This window comes from Saccostrea cucullata, unplaced genomic scaffold (assembly GCF_032062105.1).
Source record: "Saccostrea cucullata isolate Sc308-1 unplaced genomic scaffold, CSIRO_AGI_Scuc_v1 ctg189, whole genome shotgun sequence".
Taxonomy (NCBI): domain Eukaryota; kingdom Metazoa; phylum Mollusca; class Bivalvia; order Ostreida; family Ostreidae; genus Saccostrea; species Saccostrea cuccullata.
Window position 1 is genome coordinate 183,570 of NW_026927680.1, and position 24,782 is coordinate 208,351.

The following is a 24,782-nucleotide window of genomic DNA, read 5'->3' on the forward strand; positions in this document are numbered from 1 at the left end:
GAAATATATGGCACGCCAAATTCACAAAAATGAGCAAAACATAGTTTCACAGTCGATAAACTAGGTTTATCGGTTGTAAACTATATACAAACCGTAAACTATAGTTGTTAATCTATATTTTACATCTGTAAACTATATAACGCGATAATCTATGTTTCACAACCGTAAACTATACTTAACACTGAAAACAATCATTTGCGATTGCAAAACATAGATTATCTGATAAATACAGTTTATTTGTAAACTATAGTTTACAAACCGTTAACTAAGTTAACGATCTGATAAATATAGTTTCACGATTTGTGAATCTATGATTAACAACTCTTAACTATAGTTTACGATTGTAAACTATAGTTTACAAATGTGAATCTATGTTTATCAACAAAATCTATTGTTAACGCTTACTACAGACAGATAAACTTAGATTATCATTCGCAACAACCGTTAAATATAGTTTTACAGATGAAAACTGTACTTAACGAATCGTTAACTATAGTTTACGGTTTGTAAACTATAGTTTACAGTCGATAAACCTAGTTTATCAATTGTGAAACTAGGTTTATCTCATTTTTGTGAATTTGGCGTGCCATAGAAATAACTAAAGTACATGTATGAAGTATGGTGCACACGTTTCGGAGAATATTTGCAAGTATTTAATGTATACGTATTGGTATAATTAATGTCCTAAAGTGGATTTAAAGAGCTATTTCAATTCTAGGGTATCTCTAAAAAGAAAATAACATCTAAGCAGAGCAAAAATTCTTTGAATTCAAAGTGTGGGTTTTCTCTTCTGAATGTTTATATTTTTACCCTTTACTAGTATATGATTAGCACTAAATCATACATGTCCATGCATTCTAAATCGTTGTTGTATATCCTTTGAATTCTATTCAAAGCTTTGGTGAACCAGACTCTAATTCAAATGTTAAATAAAATTATCCATTGGGGGTATCTTCAAAGGTTCTACATTAATTAAAAACCTTATTTGCAACGGAAGCGGTGTTTTATATCGACAAAGTCTCGTCCATGTTCGCAAAAAATGACATGCTTCAGAGTTCATGCTGCTGGAAAATTCCAACAGTCGTTTGCTTACTAGGAATTTTTTTCCAGATTGGCTTTATTGGAAAATTCCCTTGTATTTACATCGATGATATTAAAGGTATTTGTAGGTATTTAACTTGATGCACATTAAGTTTTTAATGGCAATTTAATTCTAAAAATACATGAAGTATGATTTCTATCGGTGTACACGATTCAAAGATTTAAATCTTATTCACATCTGGTTTTAACCAGAAATGATATCAGGAATCACTGTCTAGTTTGTTGGGTATGCCTGTGACATCAACGATAGTTGGAAACGTGGGATAATTTATGCATAACGAGCTTCTTATGCAAATTACTAGTTATCCAACGTTTCCAACTATCATTGATGCCCAGTCATACCCAACAAACTAGACAGTGATTCCTTAAGTGTTGTTTTCACTCAGAATCAACCAAACCACGTGTTCCTGGTGCCGTTTTTCAAAGTTATGTATATTTAAGGAATGTTTTTAAGTTCTGTGTGAGTTATTGGTGTGTGAATCACACAGACTTGTCACGTAGGCATAGCGCGCTTCACGAAAAATATGCCTACGTGCAAGTCTGTGTGATTCACACACCAATATTTCCATTTCTAATTTTTCACTCTGTGATAACTCTTTGAAAGTTAATTTCTTGATAATTCTACCGGAATGTAAATTAGGCAGGTCAATAGGTCAGGTGCCAAGGAGGCCTAATATGCATGCAAATCTCGTGCGCATCTGTCTCTGAGTCTGACGCTAAGGAGTCCAAATATGCATGAAAATCTTGTGCGGCTGCCGTTGTGTTTGACGTCAGTGTGAGAGGACAATTGAAATTGGGATGGGAATCCTCGTGTAATTTAAATCGATGTCTGCATTTTTAAAGTCTAAATCTACAATTCTATTTCACAATGAAATGGAAATATAAGGAATCACTGTCTAGTTAGCACAGTATGCCAGGGACATCAACAATAGTGGGAAACATGGGATAATTTATGCATGATTCCTTAAATAATTTACACTAAACTTAAAGACATTCCTTTTTTTAACATTTTACATGTTTGGAAGCAATTAAAATATACTTTATATTTGAATTTCTCGCTGGCCTTTATCGTTGCATTTCACTACAGCCTCATTGTGATGTCACGTTAACGCACGTTTCTCCGTGAATATTTCTACGCGTGAGTATACACAAAAATGGTTTTCAAATCAATTTCACAGTTGGCTTTGTAGAAAAACACAGCAAATGTAAATATTCTTTTTTATACTTCTAATTGTATTCCTTGTGACAAGTCATTCCTCGGATATGAATATTTTAAAAGGAATAACAGTCTAAACTGTTCGGTATGCAAACACATCAAAGATAGTTGGAAACGCGGGATGATTTGCAAAACGGGCCATTCCTTGTTTTTCCATTTCATTGCGATATGAAATTTTAAATTTAGATTTTAAAAAATATTGTCTAATAGATTTAAATACATGATGCTTCCCACTTCAATTTCAATAGTCCCCGCCCACTGACGTCAATCACAAAGACAGACGCACGAGATTTACATGCATATTATACATTTATTGCATGATAGTGAGGGAAATATGAAGACTTATTCAGCCAAGAAAATCATATTAGCCCGAGGGGAATATGATATTTGGCTGAATAAGTCTTCATGTTTCCCGAACATTCATGCAATGAATTGTTTATTATACCGAAACAAGCAAAACCTTTGAAATAAACATAAACTTTCAAATTCGGCACCTCTCTCAAATTCATTTACCTTTTTACGTAAAGTTAGTATGAAACCCTTTGTTCAACACATTATCATCAGTTTTGTGACGTAAACCAGGCTATTGTGACGTCTACTTCTTTCGGGAGTTTTCGTTCAACGAATGAGAACTATATTGTGGGAAAATACACTAGGTGTTCCGAAGAGGTGGAATATGATAAAAAGCGTGCCGACGGCCGGGAAATATGAAGTTTTACGACCCGATCACGTGATAACTTAGAACCAATCAGATAATGCGTTGTTCAGAATATTTATAATGAGGTATAATAATAGGCCTTCTTAACTCCTGACCTTTCGCTTGGCGAAATTTACATTTCGGAAGTATTAGCAAGAAGTCAACTCTAGTAGCTTTCTCAGAGTTAAAACAGAGAAAACTAGATGCTGTCATGAGACAGTAATACCCGCACTAATGTGTTTGCCTCTAAATACACACTCCTACATATTGGGCAGCTTTCCAAGGAAAAAGTCAAAATAATTCTATAATTTACACGGAACATGTATTCGTCAAATTGAGTATGAAATTCTGTGACCTATGACTCAGAACCTCTTATATGTATTTTACATGGATTGCTTAATTCATTACCAGTTTGAATTTAATTATTGATGTAAATTATATTTTGATAAATGTTTTGCTCATAATAGGACCTTTTAAATTTACTAATCCCCCCCCCCTCGACACCACAAACACACAGCACATACTTTTTTTGGAATACGCTAGATGGAAAAGTTTTCTTAAAACATCGTTTATTATGAATTAATTTAAAATTTGTTCTTGTACTATACATGTTAACATGTAAACACCTTTTGAAAAAATTCTACATCACATTGGGTTGCGTCACCCATATAATCAAATTTTTAGATTAAACACCATTCGGCACACCTCGGTCGATTCCCACTTCATCTGATAAGGTGACGGATTCGACGAAGATTTGCCGAATGGTACAGCAACAACACATGCTGCAGTCTGGTGTGCATTGGATTAATTCATTTTGTGTTATAATTGGATTATATTTCATGAAGTTGACAAGACCTATAACAGTCGGTAAGTACAAGTTTAAGTATAGTGGGGGTAAAATAAACCCAAACGATTAGGTTAAAGTTCAAAAAGGGTCAAAGATCATCGCATGCCACACTAGACGAATTTCATATTGCGAAGTTATCTCCCATTGTCGATGTGACATTCAGTTACTGCCAATACTGGTGCAGATCCAGAATTTTTTTTTCGAGAGTGGGGAGAGGGGTTCACATCTCAGTCAAAAAAATCCAGCCCAGAATTTCCTGACAAGCAGGAGAAAAAAAAACTGAAAACAAATAAACAAAATAAAAACAATGATAGTGGGGTCAATGTTTTCTAAGTTAGGGGGAGGATGTCCAAAGTCATTTTTTATTTGCTTCAGTATATATATATATATATATAGTCTTGTTTAAATAACAAAGCAAAAACCAGGGGTGGGGGGTGGGGTGGGGGGTGGGGGGTCCAATCTCCCTAGCCACTGCCTGTCCCTGAATTAACAATCTATTTTGTGATTCCAATTAAACAGTAGATTTTTTCCCTTTTGACTAATTATACATATTTTGTTTCTTGTGTTTATATTATGTCTGTCTAGTGTCTATTTGTCTGCAGAAACTTTAAACTTGCCCATAAGTTTTAAGTGGGATGGGCTATACACATGGCTTCCACATTTCATAGGTTTATTTCTTGTGACAAAACCTTTTATTTTGACCTCTTGATCGCTTTACCTAGGATTTTTACACATTTTTACAAGAAAAATACCAAAAATACCTAAATTTTGATCAGTAGGTGCTAGGGCTTTCATGCTTAACAAGTGTATTCATTGTGAACTGTCAACAGGTATAAATATGTTTGACCTTAACCCTAGAGTTTGAACCACTTAAAAACAACTTTAACCCTGGCAATTAACTTTTGAACAGGAAGTACTAGGGATTACTTATTTCACATGTGTATTCCTTGTGACAAGACTTTCTTCTGATACCAACAATTTGAACCATTTGACCTTGACCTTTGAGTTTGACATATATTTGAGAAACTTCAACCTTCGCCATAGGCTTCCATACAGGGGCATCAGTGTTTCACAAACACATCTTGTCTTCATTATTATTTGGTGGTGTCTCCATATGAGGGAAAAATTCCCGAGAGAGATGTATTCACAACAAACAAACAAATTACTGAAGAAAATATAAAACATGAATATGTTGGTCATGCATATCTCTCCAAGAAAAAAACAGCTTTTCAAATACTGTAACCATATTGTAACCCTTTCAAAACACTCATTTGAGTTTTTCTGGTTTCCTTATCATATAACGTCTGTTGTGACGTGTCGTTCATCTGTTTGTCTGAAAACTTTTTACATTTTTAACTTCTCTAGAACCACTGGGCCAATTTTACCCAATTCATATAGAAATATGTACATTTGTATGTCAGACTGTCCATCTGTCTCAATAGATTTAATCTTGGTCATCACGGTCATATCTACTGAATGAGAAGAGACAAGGCATTCATATTAAACTTATGTACTAGTATTTACCTGTGAGAATGGCATGGTTTTTTTTTTACATGTGACCTAGAAGTTTGACCTACTAGCAAAAAAGAAAAATAGTTATAAATTCATCATTTTGAAAGAGAAAAGTTAGGGCATTCATATTATAATGCATGTATATTATTACCTGTGATAAGACCTTTCCAAATAAATCATGACTTTTAACTCTGTGATCTTGACCTTGAAGCCTAACCTATTTTTCAAAAATGTTGCATTTGCCTATAACTTTTTATTGAGAAGAGATATGACTCTCACATTTGACATGTACATTAATTACTCATAAGAATTCAAGATAATTCCCAGCATGCGATGCTTTTTTACTCCTTGACGTTGATGCTTTACCTAATTTTCAAAATATTTAACTCTCCTAAAAGATGATTAGACTTCTGAGTAATATTAAGGAGGACTTCAGGGAATACGGGGCTTTTTGCATAAAAAACGTAATTTTTCCACCCCCATTTGACCCCCCGGGGCAAAATCAAAATTCCGAAAACTTACTACATATCTACATATCACCACCAACCATCTCCCAAAAGAAGATTAGGCTACTGTGTAAAATGTAGGAGGAGTTCAGGGAAGACGGGGCTTTTTGCATAAAAAAACATAATTCAAAATCAAAATTCCGAAAACTTACTGCACATCTACATGACACCACCAACCAACTCCCAAAAGAAGATTAGACTACTGTGTAAAATGTAGGAGGAGTTCAGGGAAAACAGGGCTTTTTGCATAATAAACGGCATTTTTTGACCCCCATTTGACCCCCCGGGGAAAAATCAAAATTCCAAAACCTTACTGCATATCTCCATGACACCACCAACCAACTCCCAAAAGAAGATTAGACTACTGTGCAAAATGTAGGAGGAGTTCAGGGAATACAGGGCTTTTTGCATAAAAAATGAAGACGGGGCACATTACATGACACCACCAACCATCTCCCAAAAGAAAATCAAAAAATGTCACGGGGCTTTTTTAAAAAACGTAATTTTTCACCCATTTGACCCCCCGGGGCAAAAAAAATCAAAATTCCAAAACCTGTAAAACTGCACATCGTAATTTTTCATGACACCACCACTGCACCACATGACACCACCAACCATCTCCCAAAAGAAGATTAGACTACTGTGTAAAATGTAGGAGGAGTTCAGGGAAGACGGGGGCTTTTCCGCATAAAAATTCCAAAACCTTACTGCACATCTACATTTCCCTAAAGATGATTAGGCTACTGTCCCGGGGCTTTTTGCATAAAAAATGTCATTTTTCGACCCCCATTTGACCCCCCGGGGAAAAATCAAAATTCCAAAACCTTACTGCACATCTTCATGACACCACCAACCATCTCCAAAAAGATGACTAGGCTACTATGTAAAATGTAGGAGGAGTTCAGGGAAGAAATGTGTGACAGACGGACGGACGGACGGACGGATATGAGTAACAACAATATACCCGAACTTTCTTTAGAAAGTGCGGGTATAACGAACAGAAGTGGAAATATTCTTGACTTAATCTTGGAGTTTGACATACTTTAAAAAAAAAACCTAAGCTTGGTCATAAGTTTTGAATGCCATGTGGGGGAATATCCGTGTTTCACAAACACGCCTTCTCTTGTTTTTCATTCTTAATAAAGGAGATGAAAATATGAAATTTCAAGATTTAAACAGAATAAAAAAAAAATCTCCTCTAAGTTCAAAAACCAAGTTAAGTTCTTTATTCGTTGCAATTTTCTCTCACTATCATATATTAGTAGTTGTTGTCTCAGCATCAGAATCAAAGGCATGCATTCCATTTTTAGTCTCATTCAGAACTTCTGGACTGATTATTTTTACAGCACTAATAGTAGTGACGTATCAATCTCACACTTTTGAAGGTTAAAAATGTTCTTACATTCCTTAATTCAGTCAGGGTTCTGAATCATCACACTCACAAAGGCGGGTCATAATGTGCTCATATTAGCGCCTTCTGAAACTGATTGGCCTTTCTCTCGATAATTTTTCCAGGAACATTTTCAGTAATCTTTCGTGAACTTTTTTTCGCCCTTTGGTTTTCTCTTTATCTCGAGAACAGTATGTCTCAGATGCGTCGGTCTTGCAGGAAGTGGAAAACAGCTAATTCAGAGAATTCGTGTCCCCAGCTTAGGGAAAAAGTCGGATCCCCCTGACTGAATTTGTAGAATTATTAAATGTATACATGTATACTGAAGCAAATAAAATACATGTATGTCAATATGCATATAAAGATTTGATTGCTTATTCTTTATTATGTGTATAGAAGATCCTTTTTATATGGAATATTTATCTCACTGTAATGATGATATTATGAGTTTGTGCAAGCCAGACCTCATAAATTTTTCATTTCACATGCTATCATTTATTACAAAAAAGTATTTCGAAAAAAAAAATGGTACGTCCGGAATTCGATCCCGGCACCTCTCACATGTGAAGGGAGAGACATACCAATAGACCGCAGAACTGCTTGACATAAAAGAAAATTAAATGCTAAAAATGAAGTCACATACATGTATATCTTCACGTTCGATATTGTCAAAATTTTACACAATGCATGATGTCTAATTTAACCTTTATTAAACAGTTCTAATAGATGTAATAATATAAAGTCCGCCGAGAACCAGTTTTATACGTAATAACTCTCCTCATGCCCCTGTGCTAAAATAGCGACATGTAATACAATAAATACCAATAAAACAAACGGGGCCAGACATTTTGAGAGGGGTGAGAGAGGTTTTAGGGAGTTTTGGCATAAAATTACATTGCAAAAGCTCAAAATCCTCTTGAAATATCACTCAGAAGGGATTAGTGTTATACACAGACAGAATGTATAAATTTACGACCTTGAACTTTGACCTTTTGAGCCCAAATTCAATAGAGGTCTTTCTTGGGCCACAGGGAGTTGTTATGTAAAATCTCATTGAAAAAGCTCAAAGGGTTCTCGAGAAATCGCGCGGAAACGAAAGTGTTATAACAGATAGAATATGCAAAATTATGACCTTGATCTTTGATCTTTTGACCTCAAAATCAATAGGGTTCTTCTTTAGTCCATAGGGAGTTGATATGCAAAATTTCATTGCAAAAGCTCAAAGGGTTCTCGAGATATCCTGTGGAAACGAAAGCGTTACAGACAGACAGAATGACAGCTGGACGGACGGACAGACCCAAATTAATATCCCCCCTTTTCAAGCGGGGGACAATGAATGTTTTTTTTTCTTCAATTCAATTAATATCTGGAAGGGAGGCAGACAGAGGCTGATCAATAAAGGCTGTGTTCGTGCGTTTTTTTCTTCTTTGTCCAGTTAGGTTGCAACAAGATTCAGTAGGTATTTATGATACATACTCTGTATTTCATCTTCAGACAGTGTAGAATGACGGTGTTATTATAGGGAAAATTCCGACAGAGGAAGATCTTGTTTTCCCCCATGTTTTAAACTTTGTTATACTTGCGCCTTTGAATCATTAGTGGTTAAAATGCTTGTATGGTATGCCAGAGGACCTGGGTTCGAGTCCCGGTTGAAACTTGATTTTTCACCAAAACCACTAAAATATAAAGAGATTCGAAAGGATCATAAGCTAAAAGGCATACATATACTCTAGTATGTAGAAGACTTGGAGTAATAAAAATACTTACATGCTGTGTATAAAGCAAACACTATTTTGTGTTGTAAATCAAAGTATTTGATGATTTACAAAACATTAAATTTCTCGCAAAAAGCGTCATTATGGATTTTTCATGAAGGAGAAAAATGATAGATTTACTCCAAAATTTTATTCAAAATATGGATTTTACATTAGTAAAAATAAAAACATAAAAGGACCTTGGTACCAAAAATACGTATAGGGGTATAGAAAAACTGCTGACAAAGGTAAATAAACGTCAAAAAGGTGTTGCATCTTATGTAAGAACAATATGGATCAAAATTAACAATCTCTATGTATGGAATTTTAAATAACAGCATGTGCGCTTGGTGGATCCTCTCTACGAAATAAAAACAACAAACAGAAATACAGCAGACTTCAACAGAAACAACACTCTGTGTTTAAAATGTATGTACAAATTTCCCTCCCCTAGCTCCTTTTGTTATGACGTTTTGGTTTTTTGACATCATTTCGACGGTGGTGCTGTACATGATGACGTTTAAGGAGGTTTCTCATCTGTCGTTTCCGGTCACTGCTGTTAAATCTATGATGCTTCATCATTCGGTTCCTAAACTGGCCTCGGTGCCCTTTTCGGTGAAATTTTGGATCCCCCTTTTTCATAACTCGATGTTCTCCCAGCTGTCCGCGTCTCTTCATTGCCATTTCCATGCGTTTCTTCTTGAATTCCCTCTTGTCATTAACTTTTTTATGAAGCCTTTTCGCTTCTTTTTTCTCTTTGTGTGCTGCGTGTTTTGAGGAATGTTCCACTTCGCCCCGTTTCATTCGATGAAGTGCAATGTCTCTTTCTAATTTTCTCTCCAGAATTGCCCTCTTAAGGCGTTTTACCCTCGACAAGGCGTCATTGTTACTGCGCACATCGGTCCTTTTCTGACGCGACAACTCTTTATCGTTAAAACGCTTTACTCTGGACAATTCCTCGTCTTCCTGAAGACGCTTGACTCTTTTAAGTTCATCTTCCAAACGGAGTTGATCAGCTACTTCCACAGATCTCTTCTGCAACGGGCGAATCTGAAAGATTACATAGGACATAATTAATAACAGGTGAACAAAACATTGGCTAATACTACTCATCTACTATCAGGAATAAAACAATACGCGTTCATGTGTAATGACGACACGAAAGTTAATGGAGTATTATCAAGGAAATATCAAAATTATATTTTTGAGAGATTAGTTGTTGGTGATTGAAAGTTCTGTAAATTTTCAGGGATGACCAAAAATTTTAGTTTGTCGGAGAATGTTAAACTAAATATATAGCCATATATCCATGTATATGAACAATTTCCAATTCAAGCTATTGACAAGCAAGTTGATGAATCAAAGATGTTAAAAGTATCTGTTAAAGTCACCATTTCGCAAGTACTCTGCTCGATATTGTCAGCAAGTAATTGTCTACGTATTTTCCTGTACTGTATTTTCCTGTATACCCGATCATAACGAGGGGCACAAGGCGGGTGTGACCGGTCGACAGGGGATGCTTACTCCTCCATGGTACCTGATCTCACCACTGATGGTTTTAGAGGTCCGTGTTTTTCTGCTTCTAATTTTCAATAATTCAATGGCTTTGGATGTTCTTTATCTTTATATTTCATTAAAACCTTTTTAACTTTAAAATGTGATCCTTCATTGTATTGATCTACAGTAGCAATAAAAGGTGGGTGTTCCTTCGACAGGTGTTTGAATTACTGACAAATACGAAAGATCCCAAAGCAATTATTACTTGCATATTCAATCTACGTCTCAGGAAATTACTGTTGTTGCATCCATCTCTATATTTCGAGAATGAAAATTGAACTTGTCGAAAAAAAAGAAGAAACGTTTAAATGATGGAAGTACTTAGTAATGTCCCTTTTTTCATTTTGTACCATATTTTGTATCGTATACTATTTATTTTTTTGGCATCTCTGACCAGTTTGTTTGAAATATACACTGTATGTTATTAATGTACCCCATGTACATGTACTTACATTTTGGTTTGGGAGAATAAACTAAACTTAAAACTTGAGCAATGGTTACAGTGTTTCTCATTAGTCAAAATAACACCTTGAAATTGATGCAATTACTCTGTGCGTGGTTGCGCTCTAAGGGTTTTTAATGTTGACGACAAGAAACAAATTAAAATAAAAGGAAATAAAGAATGTGCATGGTTCTAAGTTTTTATTTTTAGGAATACAGTCTGCATTGTGTCATTAACTCCACTGTTTCCCTGGGGGAGAGTCCTTGATTACTAGTAACTTTGCATCTTTTATATGTCTACACCGCCTGAGAACGAGACTCGCTATTGAAACTGGACAGAGTTGAAGGCTTAACTCAGGAACATGTCAAACAGTGGAATACATGTATTCTTTACAATGTTCTTTCTGTTTGTTTGATGGGACCGTATAGAAAATTAATTATCGAATTTATCTTCATGTTTGGTCTTAATTACAAAAATGTTCTAAAATATGACGAAAGGTAGGACAGGGGAATTGCTGATTTTGTCCTATTTCAATTATTTTCCATTGGAAGGAGATTACGCCAAAAGAACATGAAACAAAAGGATAGAAGATCAATCTAATGTCTTCTTATGTCCATTGGTAAAAAAAAAAATCAGAGTTTTTTAAGTAATAGTATGTAACGTCAGGTGAGAAAAACAAACAAAAACAGAGAAAATAGAGCAAAGCAAGAGCAAAAATAAAAACACACACCCTCCCTCACACACAAAACAAAACAAATAAACCAAGAACCAAAACAAACCATCTAAACAAAAAACAAAAACACAAAACAAACAAGAAACAACCCCCAAAAAAAAAAAAAAAAACAAAAAACAACTCATCACCAGGGGTAGTAATGTGAAAATAATTAACAAGCCCGTTTTAAATCATAAGCGTTCGTTTTTGCCTTTATTAAACGTCTAGCTATAGAGTGACTTGAAGATTAAATTTTATTGCGTTCAAGATTGTAGCAGTTCCATACTGCTATACATACCGCTAAGGCGAGGCCTATATTATCCAGGGATAACAATTTACACGTATACATAAAGGTGTTCAACAGATCTAGTTATCTAGCAAGAGTTAGACGAAGTAACTGCTTCGATCTTCAATGCAGTCCAGATTTAACTCAGGGGCGTAGCAAGGGGGGGGGGGGGGGGGCAGGAGGGGCCGGCCCCCCTTTTTTTCCCAACCTTACTTATACTATAGGAAATACGAAAAGGAAAACCAGACTCCACGAAATAGGATTTTCGACTTTGGGCAACTTTTTCTTTTTTTCTTTTTTTTTTTATTTGCTTGTCAACTTTTTCAGGTTAGTAAAAAAATTTTTTTCTCTGGCTGGCCCCCCACTTTCAAAAACGATGCTACGCGCCTATAACTAAACTTGGTACAATTATAGTATCCCTCGGAAGAAACAGGTTCGACCTTAAGATGGAAGGTACCTTTCATCAAAGGGAGAAAATAGAGAGAGAAAGCATCTCGTAAATTAATATTCTCCTTATGGAGTCTAAACTTTCTTTTATGGAACAAACTTTTCTTTTCTATGTACGAAGCTTGGTTTCTTTTGCAAAACAACTACATGAAATAAAGCAACAAGGTCAGCTCTTGGATTGTAAAAAATAGTCAAAAAACTTCAGTTGTCAGAATCTGGTCTTTTATGGCTATTTTAATATTTATCTAGAGGCAATCCCCTGTAATACAAGTACCTCAATGAAGTACCCCCTGTTCGGTTTCCTATTACATAAAATAAAATATTTATTCCAAATATCAATACAAGGAAACGAGTCCGCTGTTAGGATATTAAGTTGATATTAAGTGTAAATACACAGTTACATATCTATATTGATTTTAATAAAACGCTTTTGTCCCTGGCTTTCAAATTGATTTCCTTGTTTGATGCATCACGAAGCCGAACCATCAGAAATACATTGCAGTGTCAATAGGAGATCGATTTCATGTTAATAAAAATTGCTATCAGTAACTCTTCTTCTTCTTCTTCCCTCGTCTGTCTCAAATTCTCGTTTATTGAAATCTTGCATCTCAACAAGTCCATTATCAAATTATGTAACTCCTTACCTTACTACCAGCCTATGCTAATTAAGAAAAACGTTTGAATCCTTATTAATTGCTTCTGTAAAGAAATCATTGATTGTAAACTGTCTACGGGTATTTCGATAGGAAACAAAAGGTTATAAAATCGCCCTGTAATTAATGGAATGTTCTGAAATTGTTTTTTTTTCTTTCTGATAAAAAGAAGACTAATGGGAGCCCTCCCCCGACAAAAAAATAAGAACGACTTCAAAGACAGTTTATCTTTGAAATTTAGTACATTGTAGTAATAAGTACTTTCACAGATAATAATATTTCTCCGATATGGAGTACAGAACCAATAAGTTACTAATTAGAATCAACCTGACGGTCAAACAAATCCTACTATAAGCTGTCTTGGTTGCTTGGGGTACAATTAAGTCCGAGCAAGTCAGTTTTTTCAGAAATACATTTTTTTCAGATTGATCAATAAGCATCGTCCCTTGGTACCCTCTGCTATACTAGGCCAGAAAAATATATACTTTAATTATGTAAAATGGCCATAGGGATGTTTTAACTTTTCTATCGTCAACTTCCCTTATATGTAGCAATATACCTTCGTCACCTGCATATACGGAGTTTATATCTCTCAGTTGATTTGATACGCAAGAGCATGCTCTACGTATGTACAATATCTAAAACGAGGTAAATTACTGACAAACAAGTTGATGAAACAAGAATATCTGCAGTCTCGTTTAAAGTAATCACTTCGAAAGTTCTATGGGCGATACAATGACGTCAGCAAATACAATTTATCATTGAGTCAAATGCTGACGGACGTTTTTCATACCAATTGTTAGTCCATTATGTACACACTGAATTGACTACGGATCTTTCCGTTATTTCCCGATCATGACAAGGAGCACACGGCGGATGTGACCGGACGGAAGGGGATGCTCACTCCTCCATGGCACCTGATTCCACCTCTGATGTTTTGGAGGTTTGTGTTTGCTCTGCTCTTATTTTGTATTGTTTTATAGACTTTTGAGCCTGAACACTGTTCGTTATTTCCATATATTTTATACCTCGGTAATTTTATGATTACTTGCTTGCTTTTATCAGCTGGTTTTTACTCTTGTCTGTAAGTGTAAAGCAGTCTGGTTTTCCTTTTTTATTGTATTATTATATTATAAGTGATGTTTATATATTTCATTGTAAACCATACCAATAATTTGAATGTTAGGATGTAGAGTTAGGATCAGGCCAGTATTGAACACCTATTCATGCTGTTATAATCATGAATATATTGTTTTAAATTGAATAATTTATACCCCTTGGAGACAAGCAACAGTGGCCTTTAATATAGTGTTGTTTACCACTTAAATTCTATTATTAAAAAATAAGTTTAACAAATATCCTTAAAAAAAACAAAACAAAATATGTTTTATTAGAAATATTGATATTAATATTAATATAATTAGTACATTGGTTTTTAAAGCTAATAAACATTTTATGTTTTACCTACTTTGTAATACCTACGAGTACGTAATATGATTTTATAAACGATATTCTTCATTTGTCGTTGTAGACTTCATTAAACATTTTCTTAATGGTGTCAGTCATGTTGAAATTTTGAAAGATAAATTTTGTCTGCAAACACTCGAGCTATACGCTGGTCTGGCCGTATGGGAATTGGAATGATTCTTTGATTGATAATTATTGTTTAGCACCGACTCTTCGAGTCGGCAATAAGAAATGAGAATGAAATTTGGCTCATGATATTTTTTGTTTTTATTCGTTTTTCATTGATGCTTTATTTGTTTTGTTTTGTGTTCCCTCTTTATCGATATCGCTCAATCTGTGTAGCCCATGTTCTGAAAATCAAACTTTAATAATGGTCCAACATGATGTTCTATCTTAATTAAGTTTATCAAAAGAAAAAAAATGTTGAAAAAAGGACCATCCCGGCGATCCAAACACTTAACACTTAAGTTTTCTTTAAGTAGAAACTTTACACAAATTTAACAATTCTATACTTGATTCTGATAGCGAGCCCGCCAATAGGGGCCAATAATTTCTTTTTTTTCTCTCTCTCCATTTTTTGCAGTTTAAACTTAATTATACCTGAGGTTCCATGAATTAATGTGTCATTTTATGAATAAATATTAACAGATGGCTACACATGTCATATATGTATAATATCGAAGATCTATAATGAAACAAATGAAGTTTTCAATTTCATAACCGTACTTCTATTGCCGTTCGAGTCTGAACATTACATTAACATAACATTTGATGTCACTTATTTACAATATGGAACCATCCTTTTGCTCCAAAAAGTATATATGACTTTGGAAACCACGCTGGCTAAGTCCCTGTGTCAGATAACCATTGAAAGTTCTCGGCGTCCTCGGATTTTTTCAATATCTATTGATTGTGCCAAATTAGATTGAATCAATAAGCGCGAATGAAAGCGCTTCTCCGATATTCGATTCACAGTTGTAAGCCTAATTAAAAACAACGCTGGTAAATTAATTTGCATCCCTATTTGACATATCTGATAATCTCAGTTAATATAAGTAAGTGTTGACAAATACGTATATTTTGTTCCATTTTCCAGCAAGTATTGAATTCGAAGCTAGAAGGATATCATCGTATAACAACGCTTAATTGCGTAATATCCTTACGGGTTGCATGGAAGTCTTGAAGAAACTGAACATAGCTTACTTTAAAGCATCAGTTGCTTGATTTTTTTCAGAAGTAAAAAGCTAATCATGAAAAGCATTTGATCCTTTCTTACGGTCTCATATATTTTCTTCAAACGATATAAATTTTAGTTCAATTAAATCAAACACTATATTTTAGATTGCAACAAATATTTGATCATTACCCTTCTGTGTTCCTTTTTGTATTATTTTGTTTTCTCAAATTGAATCCTCTTCCCTCTGATAAAATTACAAGGTATATACACTGTACCTGCATTTTTACACCATTTCCTTCTCTGCCAGAAATATATAATACGGAGTATATTGATTTTGAAAATCCCAAGTATTTTCTTTGAAATTGCACTTTTCTTACCATTATTACCACTTCTTTCGTTTTTTGACACATCAAACAGAACACATTCTGTAAATTACTGAATATATTAACACATTCAACAATTTTTCAAATTTTATCTTTTAGTTCAGTTTTTGTTTTGTGTGTGAGATTTTGCGCAATGGATACCATTTTCCTCACTAGATTTAGAGGGTATGTATATAAAATATTTTAAAGATGAACATTTCTATTGGAATTTCAAAGCCAAAATGTTTGTACCCACCTCTGACGCGGCGAAGGACCACAAAGAGCCAACTGTCACAAAGAGCAGCAGGAAAACTGAAACACAACGTTCCATGGCGGAAAATCTCTGTTATCACGCCATTCAGACGACACTTACTAAATGGAAATGACTATCAACTCCCTTCTGCTTTGGTATAATCATTTTAAAAATCGATGGCTGCTGCGACTGCGCAGTGAACGTGAACTGATGAGACCAAGGTCGTGTGACTGCTCTCTGCCAGTTTCTGTGTTTTTGCGTTAGAAAAAGAATCGATTGAATTCCTCAGTTTTGCTGTTTTTAAAAAGTCTGGTTACGAAAGAATTTTACATTAAAGGAACAAACGACGGAAATCGAGTGTTTCAAAATATACCACAGTATTATATAATAGTCTTCGGTGCTTCAGGATAAATCACCTACTGGACGGGTTCTAATGCTGATGACAATATATTTCCGATAAAGGCTTGAAGTATACTTGACTTGTATGTTCTTCGTTTGCCTCGTGTTTTCAGACATGTAATTTGTTTTTGTTTTATCTCTTGGCGACAACTGATTGTTTTTTGTATTCAAAATGACTTTTCATTGATTAGAAACATGTATGAAATGGATGAAACCTATGGAGATAACAAAGAGTATTCAAGATCAAAAGTCCATACAAACAATACAAAATAGGAGCAGAGCAAACACGGACCTCCGAAACATCACAGGTGGGATCAGAGGCCATGGAGGAGTGAGCATCTCCTGTTGACCTGACAAAACCGCCTTGTGCTCCTTTTCATGATCGGGAAATAACAGGAAAATCCGTCATCAATTCAGTATACATGTAAATAATGGACTAAGAATTAGTATGAAAAACGTCAGTCAGGATTTGACTCAATGATGTATTTGCTGACAAGGTCATTGTATCTACCATAGAACTAACGAAATGATGACTTTAAACGAAACGGCTGATATTCTTGTTTCATCAACTTGTTTGTCAATAATTTACATCGTTTTAGAAATTGTTCATATGTAGAGCATGCTCTTGCATATCGAATCAACTGAGATATATAAATTCTGTATGTAGGTGATGAAGGTATATTGCTGCATAAGTAAAGGAAGTTGACGATTTTAAAGTTAAAGTCATCACGTTTATCATAGAGCTTGGTTGTTAGATTACCATTAATGTCTTTTTCAAGTAAAATATCCAAATATGAAACAGATGTGTCAGACTCTGTGGTATCTTTTATCTCAAGCTTACGGGGATATCTCGTATTCATATAAGAATGGAAGTTACCATTATTAACAATCTAATTAAAATTAGATGTTAGATCCGCTCGCATACTTACGGCGCCGCTGGAGGGCCAGGTAAAAAAATATTTTTATTTGTTCGGACAAATTAGAAATTCGTTCGGACAAATTAGTTATTTGTTCGGACGAATTAGATATTCGTTCGGACAAATTAGATATTCGTTCGGACGAATTAGAAATTTGTTCGGACGAATTAGATATTCGTTCGGACAAATTAGATATTCGTTCGGACAAATTAGAAATTCGTTCGGACGAATTAAAAATTTGTTCGGACAAATTAGGAATTTGTTCGGACGAATTAGATATTCGTTCGGACAAATTAGAAATTCGTTCGGACGAATTAGAAATTTGTTCGGACAAATAAGTTATTTGTTCGGACAAATTAGATATTTGTTCGGACAAATTAGAAATTCGTTTGGACAAATTAGATATTTGTTCGGGCAAATTAGATGTTTGCACAAATTATCCTGTAAAGAGAGATATACACTTTGTCTATTCAGGAGGATTCATCCTTTTTTAATACATAAATAGCTCTTTGGACCATGACATACACACGTAGCAACTAGACATGTGATATTAAAGTCGGGTATGTTGATTGTAAATATTCGGAAATAATGGATCTATACCGGTATAATATATTATAGGCCTAAAGTCTGCCATTCTGAAAGTATATTTTCTGAGAGCCCACTAGTAAATTCAAAGGGTCAGTTACTTCTTATCAAACATATTTTCACTCCCATCCCTGACTAACACTGGGGTGCCAGTGGTCAGTTACCGCTTCTTTGAAAAGATGAGATCCACTCCTTAAGGTTTTACTCCTACTGCAGGCAATTGGTACGGGAAAAAATTGGCATTGAAAAAGTAAGCTCCCCCCCCCACCCCACGAAATAGGACTGTCAACTTTGGGCAACTTTTCCTGAGTCACCCCCTTTTTTTTGCTTGTCAACTTTTCAGGTAGCTATTTTTTTCTCAGGCTCCCCCCCCCCACTTTCAAAAACGATGCTACGTGGCTGTTTTGTATTATGTTGAATAAACTTCGGACTCAAAATATCGAGCCTCTTATTCGAGGGTCTTAATTTTTTTAAGGTGGGGCTTACTAGCTAGGACATTTGTAGATTTGCTTCTATACCGCTGTTCCCACATTTAAGTATTTTGTGATAAAGGAACAAAAAGAGGGAATCTCATAAGTCCATCTCCAATAGATTCTTTCTAAGATCGTTAAAAACTATTATTATGTATCTATATAAATTTTATTTTATATTTAAATATCAGAAAAGCGCATGAATTAAAACATGCAGGTATAATATTGACCAAATTAAACACACGCCCCTTTCCGGGAAAAGGATAAAAAAAAATAGATGAATACATGTACGTTCCTAGAAAGTGCAGTAAAATTTAAAAACACATCATAATTTAATGCAAGTTAAGGTTCTCAATGATTAAGACAATCGATCGTTTTTTTTAAATAGAGGAAGGGGGGGGGGGTGTTACTTGAAAATATTTTGATATTCATTCATGATTTATTTTCCCCGTAAAAGGGGTTGCTTTCATAATTTCCCTTTCTATGTGAGTCGTTGGCCTATCAAACCTTCGAACTGGTACTCAACTGTAAAAGCGTATAAACAAAAATAAGAAATGCTGACAGTGAAATTAAATAGTTTATTCGACTACATGTACCTCTCCAAAAACGGGAGGGGGCTATAATTATGCTCTGAAAATCAATGGACTAGGGAATACTGTATACAGGGAAATTTTCGCCCCCGTTTTATTTTCGCCCCTTTCGCCCTAGCCTCATTCGGGCGAATTTAAAACGGGACGAATTCATATAATACAGTATAAGTACTTAAACAAAACTTTGGCAGGGCTAATTTAAAACGGGGCAAAATTGTTCGCAAGTGTGAAAGGGCGAAAATAACCCTGTATACAGTATACCAGATTGATCGGTTGACCTCGTTATTCACCGGCTCGCGAGTCATATGAACAACCTGGGATCAATACGAACAGGTTCATTTTTGTGAAGTTTTCTAAATTCACAAACAGGAATATTTAATTAAAAACTCAATGAGGACCTTTTAATCATTTTATACACCGCATATGTACCAGATTGATTGACTTAATGTTTTACGCCGAATCGGCAATATTTCAGCTACAACTCGGCGACATATGTATCGGAAATGTATTTCAAAAATCATTCACATGTCATGATTAATAACTGCACGGTAGTGAATATGTACATAAAAAAATCATAAGAAAGAGATCAACATTAAAATGACTTATCTTCAAAATATTTATTGATAATGTTGTTCATTAAAGTTATTTTGCAAAGAATCAAAATAAAATGAAACGTTTTGGTGCAAACCGCACATTATTCGCGGTGTCCTGATAGTTGTTCACAATTTCTCTAATTTGTCCGAACAAATAACTAATTCGTCCGAACGAATTTCTAATTCGTCCGTACAAATAACTAATTTGTCCGAACAAATTTCTAATTTGTCCGAACGAATATCTAATTCGTCCGAACAAATAACTAATTCGTCCGAACGAATTTCTAATTCGTCCGTACAAATAACTTATTTGTCCGAACAAATTTCTAATTCGTCCGAACGAATTTCTAATTTGTCCGAACGAATATCTAATTCGTCCGAACAAATAACTAATTCGTCCGAACAAATAACTAATTCGTCCGAACGAATTTCTAATTTGTCCGAACGAATTTCTAATTTGTCCGAACGAATATTTAATTCGTCCGAACAAATATCTAATTTGTTCGAACAAATAACTTATTTGTCCGAACAAATATCTAATTCGTCCGAACAAATAACTAATTCGTCCGAACGAATTTCTAATTTGTCCGAACGAATATCTAATTCGTCCGAACAAATAACTAATTCGTCCGAACGAATTTCTAATTTGTCCGAACGAATATCTAATTCGTCCGAACAAATAACTAATTCGTCCGAACGAATTTCTAATTCGTCCGAACGAATTTCTAATTCGTCCGAACGAATTTCTAATTTGTCCGAACGAATATCTAATTTGTCCGAACGAATTTCTAATTTGTCCGAACAAATAAAAATATTTTTTTACCTGGCCCTCCAACGGCGCCGTACATACTCGCTACAATAACATCTAACAGCATCCCATTGAGGGTAACGTCAGAGGTCAAACTCTATCAACCAATCAAATTGTCGCCTGCAAAATCATCGTATATTGTTAAAGAGGCTGGGGGTGGCAGCCATTTTCAGACTATTTCGATCTCCTTTAACAGTTTAAAAGAAGAGCTCCATATAAAGATATACAAAAATGATCAAATTTTAAAACTAAAATGTATTAATTTTTTCTTTGCCAAAGGACAGTTGACAGCTTAAGATACCGTATATAAAAAATAAGTTAAATCTGGTGGTTAAGTTGTCGTTACTTTGTTGACCCCCCAGCCTCCTTAAAGCGAATAAGTCTAGACCTTTTCCGAATTTTACCTATGACGTGACCCTCTATGGGATTTTGTTAGAATAGATGTTAGTGTAGCGAGTATGTGAGCGGATCTAACATCTAATTTTAATTAGATTGCATTATTAATAGACAATACGTCGCCTATATATCTAAATGTCGAGTTGAAGGCAACAGCAAGTGTTTTCTTCTTTTTACGTATAAGCCTTTTGACAAAATCTACAAATAGGTCTGCTAATAACGGGGTACAATTGGTACCCATGGGAATTCCAATAGATTGTTGGAAGACCTGGTCTCCAGTATTGATTTTCTAAATACTGTAAATTGAAGGGTTTAAAATTCTAGAGAGTTCACAACCATCATGATTGTCTCAGAGTTGAGGAAAATGAGCTTGATATAGCAATACATGTACAATGTTTCAGACCACATTTTAAAAAGAAATTCTGTCAAAGGCTCTGCAGTCTAAAACTTTTCTGTTTGGGCAAATCTCAACCAATTTTTCGCTTTACTGGTAAAAAAAAAAAACCCAGAAATTTCAACTTCTTGGGATCTTGTAAGCTGTGGCAATCGTCGCAAAAACATGAGAAGATGAGAATAGCTTGGGGAACGTTTGGCTCCTGCAATTCCCGATACCAACTCTAACCCAATCGTAACGTCTCGGGCCTTTCCGAAAATGATGTTTTTAAGACCTCTGACGGAAAAGCCCAAAATAATGCTGTTAATCTTAACCCAATCGGAACATCACTCGGCCTTTTCCTTTTTTTCTCGACTTGACGGAAAAGGCCGCGTGATGTTCAGATTGAATCTGCGTTCTACAGGTAAAATTACATATCAGTGCCCTTAATATCCATTCAAGTAATAACGCACACTGTCAGATTGTTTTGAATATTATATATATTAATCTCGTTCATCCCGGGGGGGGGATTCCAGGATCGTTTTTTTTTTCTTTCGAGCGGTTTTAGAATGAATTTTGTTTGTTATATTTATCGGTAAATGAATCTAAAGTAAAAATTTATTCTTTATTTCATATAAAAAAAATTAACGTAATGTCAGTTTAATGTTGAAATTCCTAAAAGTCCATGAAATTCCATACCCACCCACCCAATATTTTTAGAAATACAGTTAAAGGAATCAAAATTACAAATACATTTCAAATAAAGCTTTCAGTCTTAAAAACAAAGTCAAAGGAATCAAAATGACAAATAAAATAATAAAATAAAGCTTGCAGGCTCACTGTGTCTGAACCAGGATGTTACAGTGGGGGTAGTGGTTTTGCAATCCATGACTTTTACCAAAACTCCCACAATAACACGACCATTGATAGCACTTTATCAAACAAGCAGATTTTTAAACACCAAGTTTGGACGTTTGTATAATTCTCGTCTGGGGCAGTCGACGGGGGAACCTTTACAATGCATCGGTGAATTATTTATAAATTTGACATATTCAAGCATATTTCTATTTAAAAAAAAAATAATATCGATGAAGATCAATTGAAGGTTTCTGAATATTTATAAATAATAATTTCCGATTATTTCATGCTTAGATCCTTTTATCACACAACCCTCTCTGGGCATAGATTCAGAAGGCAATGGTTTAAAAACCTTGAAGAAAATCGTGATTTTCCTAATCTTTACAAATATCACATTCTCATCAGTAGTTATTTGTTTCTCAGAGTACCACACTTGTAAGAAAATTCATCCGTAAAATGCATTTTATTTTTTTAGGACTGTTATTGACAAACTTATTTATTTGTGTGCAAAATGACTATGCTACAGAGGTGGGTGAAATCTTTGAGAAGCGGATCAAAATGTTTGGGGATGCCATTTTGGGATTTTCGGACATTGAACACATTTATTCCAACGACACCTCTGTGAGTTTCTTGAACTTTGCGGCATGGACTCATTTGGAGGACATGGTCCAAATTCTGGAAGAAAGATTAACGAAAATAGTTGAAATCTTGTACGACAATAAGAAACTTATCGAGAAAGCGTACAATAGCAATGAATACAAGCCTTTCCGAGACCAAGACCTCTGTTGCCGAGTCGATTCTTCGGACCTGGAGTTAGATCTTCAATTTAACCGCCTGGTGTCAAAATCTATTTGTTTCATGAAATCAGATTCTTCTCTTGGGAATAACATTGACAAAACACATAGCAATGCCTTCCGGGAAAACTCGGAGAAATCTCTATTTTTATTGTGGCAGTACTATGGAGATTCACTGGGAAATTATTTTCAGTATCCTGCCAAAAAGTCCACGTGCGATGGAAAAGTTTGGAATGATCCAAGATTTCAGTAATTTAATTGGTTTAATTGATTCTTTCATATTTTTAAAATTTTCTGTAAATTCTAAGGCAACCTTTTAAACGATTCGATGGATTATCTACATTAATTGCCGGAGAAATTATTGTTATGTTCGCATTTATAAGAATCTTTAAAAACAAATTGAGTCCCTAAAAAACTCAACCTAGAATTTGATTCTTCTTCTTCTAAATACAGCAAAACTTCAGACATTTCGAGATTACAATTAACATGATTAAGAGAAAAAAAAAATCAAAATTGTCAAACAGGAACTATATATTGAACTTTGAATTAAATTGAACTTATTATTTTTAAATGAATATATAGATTGGGAATGGGCACAAATTCGCCCTCTCCCTACTGGAGTTCACCTTAGTTTATAAGTTTCTGTCTCCCCTTCTTGATCCGCCCATTGCTTTGTTAACTCTTCTGCGTTTGAAGTAATAAAAACACATCTCGCGGGAAATTCGTTCAGATGCTGCAACAGAGGGACACTGTTGAAATCATTATCCTGCTATCACTCGTGATCATTTTTTAGGGATTGGTTTGTTCACACCCTGGTTCCTAACAAAAAGAATGTGGTCATTGTTCTGGACGCCAGTGGCTCCATGTCCGTGGCTGTTAATGGGATGGGGAGTTCTACACCCACCAGGAGCGCTATCGCCAGGGAGGCGGCCATGACGGTACTGGGAACACTCAGTACAACAGATCATGTAAGTGATGCCCAGCTGACTTACTTATCAACTGGGAAATTGTGTACAACATTGTAACACATCCAGCTTCAAAATGTTCAATACGTCATTGAAAATGTTAGGCATTATCTCCATAATTTGGCATAAATTTACTATTTTTAAAATATCTTTAGCTTAATTAATAGCAAAGAAATCATTTAACTTTTAAAATAATTATTATTCAATTTGTTAATGAAAAATGAATTAAATATTCAATAATTTGCCATGTCTGTCTCGTTATCAGATGGGTGTGGTCATTTTCAACAGTTCTGCAGTGTCTTCCAAGTGTTCCCCCCAACAGAACAGTCAAGGGATTCATATGTTGGTACCAGCTACCACTGACAACATGGAATCCATTCAAGAACTTATCAACAGCTCTGTACCATCAGGTCAATGAATGCCAGTATATTTAACATTTAAGGACACTCTTAACACTGCACTCTAAAGAGCTCTATTTATTGGGTAGTTTTATGTAGTTAGAGTGATCTGCCCTTAGATGTAAGATTAAAGAAATTTTTATTTACCGTTAATTACCTAATTTATAATAGATTAAAATATTTTTAGCATTATATAAGACCAAGAGTAAGAAATTTAATTGATTTATTATTATTTTCATTAATTTTCCTCATGTAAG

General features: G+C 34.8%; 2 protein-coding genes across 2 annotated transcripts in view; one reads left to right on the top strand and one right to left on the bottom strand.

Annotated features, from left to right (window-relative positions):
• Positions 1-9,155: 9,155 nt before the first annotated feature.
• Positions 9,156-16,518, bottom strand: LOC134275177 (uncharacterized). The gene is made up of 2 exons (XM_062757428.1): positions 16,383-16,518; positions 9,156-10,073 (listed from the first exon to the last, which is right to left on the bottom strand). Exons 1-2 carry the CDS (start codon positions 16,455-16,457, stop codon positions 9,474-9,476), a joined length of 675 nt encoding a protein of 224 aa, XP_062613412.1. The 5' UTR covers positions 16,458-16,518; the 3' UTR covers positions 9,156-9,473.
• A 6,408-nt stretch (positions 16,519-22,926) lies between these two features.
• The window catches only part of LOC134275179 (uncharacterized), a 62,411-nt gene continuing 60,555 nt past the window's right edge, over positions 22,927-24,782 (top strand). The window contains exons 1-3 of the mRNA XM_062757431.1: positions 22,927-23,411; positions 23,947-24,130; positions 24,393-24,537. Coding sequence (XP_062613415.1) covers positions 22,927-23,411; positions 23,947-24,130; positions 24,393-24,537 — 814 coding nt within the window. The remainder of the gene's footprint in view (positions 23,412-23,946; positions 24,131-24,392; positions 24,538-24,782) is intronic.

What these genes read in the sequence shown, in the direction of transcription:
- LOC134275177 (XM_062757428.1), bottom strand. Translation starts at nt 16,457, where the DNA reads ATGGAACGTTGTGTTTCAGTTTTCCTGCTGCTCTTTGTGACAGTTGGC. An exon ending in GGTCCTTCGCCGCGTCAGAG is followed by an intron (nt 10,074 to 16,382) that starts GTGGGTACAAAC and finishes GTAATCTTTCAG; the next exon opens with ATTCGCCCGTTGCAGAAGAG.